Source organism: Cyprinodon variegatus, unplaced genomic scaffold, assembly GCF_000732505.1.
Source record: "Cyprinodon variegatus isolate N-32 unplaced genomic scaffold, C_variegatus-1.0 Scaffold79, whole genome shotgun sequence".
Taxonomy (NCBI): domain Eukaryota; kingdom Metazoa; phylum Chordata; class Actinopteri; order Cyprinodontiformes; family Cyprinodontidae; genus Cyprinodon; species Cyprinodon variegatus.
The window spans coordinates 1,094,132-1,099,894 of NW_015150532.1; the positions used below are offsets into that span (position 1 = coordinate 1,094,132).

Consider the following 5,763-nt stretch of genomic DNA (forward strand, 5'->3'; position numbering starts at 1 on the left):
ATAATTGTTAAATCATTTGTGTGTTTTTAGCTTTCTTCCTGTATGGGAAGTTTTTCAAAATTTGAAACATTAGTGCAGTGGTTTATGTTAAAATAAACCTTTGGGTTAAATTGTCGCAAGCAGGTTTTTCTTGTGTTTCTTGTGAATTTGGTCTTAAATTTTTAGTGGCATTAAAAAGTCTTGAATTTAACTTGCCTTATGCTGTAGGAACCCTACTAAGTGTCCCGCATGCGCAGTAGAGGACGCAATGACGTCACAAGCAAGCGTGCCGTGTGTTTACATGTGTGTAAACATGGATGGTAGTGCTGGAGAACATCTAGGGATCTTTCCCAGCCTTAAAAACTCAATATTTCCAAGATGGTTAAACATAAATACTCTCCGCATCGTTGTCCACCATTGTTGTTTTTCTTTCCACTTCTGCGTAGCAAGAAGCAGAAGAGTGATCACTGTCTGGTATTAATGGCATTCAGGTCGGATGGATGCGACCTGACGGTTCAGACACAGGTCGCATTTAAAAAGATCGGATTCAGAACCACATAGCCAAGTGGCCTGGATTGCATTGGAAAAAATCGGATCTATGTTGTTCAGACAGTCATGAAAAGATAAGATCAAGGTTGCATCTGGGCAAAAAAAATCGGATTTGGGTCACTTCAGGCTGTGGTGTGAACTTTGTAACACCACAAGCAAAGGTCCACGTTTTTTCCCCAGCTGATATCCAACTCCTTTGGGTTTTGATTCCATTGTAAGTAATTACATTTCTCTTTGGGATTATTTTTTTTAATTATTGGAATTTAATTGAAGACATAATGATCAAAATCACAGGAAAAAAAAGTACATTCTGTGTGGAATACAGCTCAATTTTAGATGTATTTGTGTTATAAGTTTTAAAAAAGAAAAGTAAAACAACAAAAAAAAAGTTTTCTGATTTTGTTTTTTTTTCTTTAAAGTTCTCTGTTTTATTTTGTGTGTTGAGGCATTTTTGCTTTTTATGCTGTATTTTTCACAGATTTCTATTTGTATGTGAAATATATTTAGCCTGTTGATCATGTTTCTAAAATTGTTCCTTTATGTGTTTTTTCTTTAACAGATATGTCATATTTCAGGTCACTAAAAAGTAAGATGTATCAAATGTAATCCTTTGCTGAAAACCATTTTGTCCCATTGTCTTTGGCGAAGGTATTACCGACTTCAGCCTGCGGGTGGCACTGCAGACCCTGCTGAAGGAATACACTGAGGTCCCCAAGTCTCCCAAAGAAAACAAACTCCAACCAGCAAAGATGAGACCTAGAAGAAAAGCCAGGAAGTACCTCTACGCTATAGGTTCCTTTCTACATCATTTATCTCTACAATGTAGCACTTAATGGGTTTTTAAAACCTAAATTAAATGGGTGTCACAAGAAAACGTAGAAGTGAAACTGCGCCTGTTTCTTCGTCTCAGGAGGCTACACTCGGCTGCAGGGCGGCCGCTGGAGCGACAGCCGGGCGCTAAGCTGCGTGGAGCGCTTTGACACATTCAACCAGTACTGGACCACCGTGTCGTCCCTGCATCAGGCTCGCAGCGGGCTGGGAGTGGCAGTCATGGACGGCATGATCTATGTGGTGGGAGGTGAGAAAGCTTTCTGAATGAAAACAGACTTTAAAAAAAAAAAAAAAACAACTGCATCCGTATTTTTCTGTGTTTATTTTTCCAACAGGAGAGAAGGACTCCATGATTTTCGACTGCACAGAGAGATACGACCCTGTCACAAAGCAGTGGGCTACAGTAGCATCTCTAAACTCCCCTCGATGTGGAGTCGGTGTCTGTCCCTGCCACGGCGCTCTATATGCACTCGGTAAACCTCACAACCGTCATTGAATCAGATCAGAAAACTAATAGAACTAATAATGCTGTCAATCCAGAGGTTTGGCTTTATTAACCAAGACCAAAAACACAGAGCACTGCGTAGTAGGAAGAGAAGGAAGTGGAAATTTCCTAACGGATTAAAAAGAGCGTTTTTACAGATCCTTCCTCCCAGCAGCTGTTAGACTTTATAACTTTACTCCCCCTTAAACACTGTTTACATCCCTGCTGTTATATCTACTTTTTTCAATTTCTTTTAGTCTAGAGTTTTTTTTTATGCACAAATACGTGCAGTTAAATGTTTTTGCTCAGTCGCACATATCATTGAATCAGAGCATTATTCCCCTTATGCTATACATGGATCCTTACTGTTCAGTCTCTTCTAACTACTTTTCTGTTTGCACCTTTGTGTATCTGTCCACTTTTACCTGCCTGTCACAATAATGCTACGTTCACACCGGATGCAGCAGGAGCAGCAAAATTCTCGTCTGCTGCTTCATTTTTGCTGCTTGTACCAGTTTAGTTCTGACGCGCGGCTGAAGCAGCTTTGCTGCTCTGGCTGCGCAGTGCAAAAGTGTGTCTGGCGCGCGTTGGGCGGAGCTACTCTATCCTTTCTCTGCCTTGCAGCTATATTTGCTGTGATCAGTGGGAATAAAGTAGTTTTAATATCTTTTTAAGTGAGAAAACCCACCTGAAAACTTAATCATTGCATTCAGTTCATTCAGATTACCATCCTGACTTCCAATATTATTTCTGTCGGAGCCGCTCAGACCCCCACATACCAGCGGTGCACCAACAGTAGGATCCCATTCAACAGCAGCCTCTGGCCGGGTCGCCTCCTTGCGGTTCACCGCGGCGGCTGGTAGGTGTTTTTCATCAAAATAATCCAAACTGCAGGCACCAGGATAATAAAAGCGAACATATTCTGTCGGCAGGTTTCAGCATTTTAAGTTAATTTATGCGTCAATAAACTGTTTCAGAGGAGTGATCACAGCGCTCTGTGTCATCAGCTATGTGTATGTCTCACGGCCAGCTCCCAGATCAGCGTCTCTGATTGGTTGACGCGGCTCGTCGAGCAGCAAAAGTAATATTTTTCCATCTCGAGCAGCAGCTCGTTTGGGGCGTGTCAGATGCTTAAACGCGCCCGACGCGCTGCTTCAGCTGCTCAAAACGCGCTGCGGGACCTTTTGCTGCACCTTGACATGCGTCATTGACTTTCATGTAAACTCACTGCTTCTGCTGCGCCTGCTGTTTCCGGTGTGAACGTAGCATTACTGCTAGCTAGAAAGCCAAAGGATATTTCTGTTTTAACCTAAAAGACCTGAAAGTTTACATTGGGTCCTCTTATTTTAAAGCCGCCTAAAGAGAATCAGAAGTCATCTTATTAGTAGATGGCTTAGTAAGTTATTGGTGGATAAACAATGTAACAAAAAACGTTTTTTTGCAATTATAAAGCCTGAAAAATGTGTCACGTCTGTGAGGTGATACTCAGGATATCAAACTAGAGCAGCTTCTTCCACGTTTGCTTTGTGATAAATGTCTGACTACAGAAGCCCTAAGAAACATATTGCATTCACCTGCAATAATAACATTTTTTTTACTGTTTTCTGAATTAACAAGACCTTTTTTTATATAAAAAATAAATAAAAACGTTTTTTTTTTTAAGTAATGACAAACTATGAAGAGAAAAGGAAGAATAACGTGCCATGAGTAGCGCCCAGTGCATAGGTGTCTTCACAAAGTCGACTATCTCATAGCAATAATACATAACTAAGAGATTATTTCCCTGTATCTCAATCCCAAAAAGAAAGTAAAAATAATTTAAACTTAACAAACGTGACATGAAGCTTCTCTGAAGGAAGGAAAGGCATCTCTTGCTTAGAACAGTAGCAAAATGTGCATTATTAAAGCAGCAGCATTATCTCTGTAATTCAGAACAACAGAACACTTTTATTTATTTGCTTTCAATTATGTCGTTAATTCAGAAAACTAGAACATTTTCATTAGATTTTTTTTCTCGGTTGATGCAATACGCTTCTGTAGAAGCCGACTGGTTGTGCTGGGCTTTGTTTTGGGGTAGGAAATTCAAGGTGGAGGATTTTCACGAATGTTTGAAAAGACCCGCCCTCTCCACTTAAAAAAAAAAAATGCACATACACAACCCTGTACCCGCTCCCAAGAGAGAACAACTATTAAACGTGTGCGAGAGCGTGCATGAGCCCTTTTCTCCTTGTGCACGCTCTGTTTAAAAGTTGTTTGCATCACTCATGCAGAGTACGTAGGACAGCCTTACGTAAATATATCACCAGAATGATTGACAATTAGGAGGACCACTTATATTGATGATCCACCCGGAAATAGAACATCCTCCTCTATAACTTTAAAGTAAAACATTTAGACATAAAAGTACTGTTATTCAGTACTTTCTAATGGTCTGGCCCCTTAAGTCCTAAAATAAAAAGTTAATGTTTGCTGTAATGTGACAAAACATCGACGTTAAACTGGAAGAAATATTTTTGCACAGCTAAAAACGCTTCTTTGGTTCTAGGCGGTTGGGTTGGATCTGAGATCGGCAAAACCATGGAGCGCTATGACCCAGAGGACAATAAGTGGGAGGTCATCGGCAGCATGGCAGTTCCACGCTATTACTTTGGCTGCTGTGAGCTACAGGGTCTGATTATCTCTTCTTCTTTCTTGCTTTAAACAAATACTACTTTTGCCTTTTATTACACCTAAAATTTCATCTCTGCTCAGGATTGATTTATGTGATCGGTGGGATCAGTGATGAGGGAGGGGAGCTGCGCTCTGCGGAGGCTTATGACCCCATATCCCGTCGTTGGAGCGCCCTGCCGGTGATGAGCCAACGCCGGGCCTACGTAGGCGTTGCCTGCCTGAACAACTGTATATACGCTGTGGGAGGCTGGAACGAGGCACTGGGCGCTCTGGACACGGTGGAAAAATACTGTCCTGAAGAGGTTGGGCTGATGTAACGCCAAAACATGCAAGTGTTTGAGAACTTTCCTCACAGCCTGCGATGTGTCTCCACAGGAGAAGTGGGTGGAGGTCGCCTCGATGTCAACGCCGCGCACAGGCGTGTCGGTGTCGGCGGTCAACGGGCTGCTGTACGCCGTGGGCGGACGCGCCGCCAGCAACGACTTCTCAGCACCAGTGACGATGGATTCCGTGGAGATCTACGACCCTCACCTGGACACTTGGACTGAGGTCGGCAACATGATCACCAGCCGCTGCGACGGCGGGCTGGCTGTGCTCTGACAGCCCGGACTTTAAACTGTGAGCATCGGAGCTATCCAAACAACTGTGGTTAAAGCTGCACCTTTAAACGGAAAAAAGACTGCAGGGGTCTGAGGCAGACTGCCACCTTACAGCTAATGTTATTTAACATGTCTCCATTTTTACTGCACAGCTTGGTTCTGGAAAAAAGTGCCAAAATTGCTTCTCTTTATCTTCAGTGATGTTAGATCATTGTTACTCAGGATGGAGAGGAGAATCTAACTTATTCCACCATCAGCCTGCTGATCGGGAAACCTTTTCACCCTGAAAACAAAAGTTTTATTGGTCTCTTTGAGTCAGACTTCAGGAAGTCTGGGTGTGTTTGGTTTGGATGAATGCAGTGCTTCTTGAGCCTGATTGATGGTGGATCCATCCGTCGGTTGTTCTTGGTGTCAGATCCATTTCTTACTGGAAACTTGAGCAAGTTGTTCTATTTTCACTGGACTTTTATTTGTACATATCCTGCTGTAAATCCCGGTACCTCTTTATCCTTATTTAAGTTTACTTCAGTCTTCAGTGGGGTCATTACTACGGAAGAGGATTAGGGCCACTGGGAAAAAAAAAAAAAAGTTTACTGATTTTAAAATTTTATTTCAGTTTAGTATGAGAAAGAAAGTCAGAATTCTGACTTT

General features: G+C 42.1%; 1 protein-coding gene across 2 annotated transcripts in view; it reads left to right on the plus strand.

Annotated features, from left to right (window-relative positions):
- ipp (intracisternal A particle-promoted polypeptide) overlaps positions 1-5,685 on the plus strand; it is an 11,775-nt gene extending 6,090 nt beyond the window's left edge. For both annotated transcript variants that reach the window (XM_015372973.1, XM_015372974.1), the window contains exons 5-10: positions 1,177-1,320; positions 1,439-1,606; positions 1,695-1,832; positions 4,389-4,511; positions 4,595-4,815; positions 4,889-5,685. In XM_015372973.1, the coding sequence (XP_015228459.1) occupies positions 1,177-1,320; positions 1,439-1,606; positions 1,695-1,832; positions 4,389-4,511; positions 4,595-4,815; positions 4,889-5,113 (1,019 nt within the window). In that variant the 3' untranslated portion in view covers positions 5,114-5,685. The remainder of the gene's footprint in view (positions 1-1,176; positions 1,321-1,438; positions 1,607-1,694; positions 1,833-4,388; positions 4,512-4,594; positions 4,816-4,888) is intronic.
- Positions 5,686-5,763: the final 78 nt, after the last annotated feature.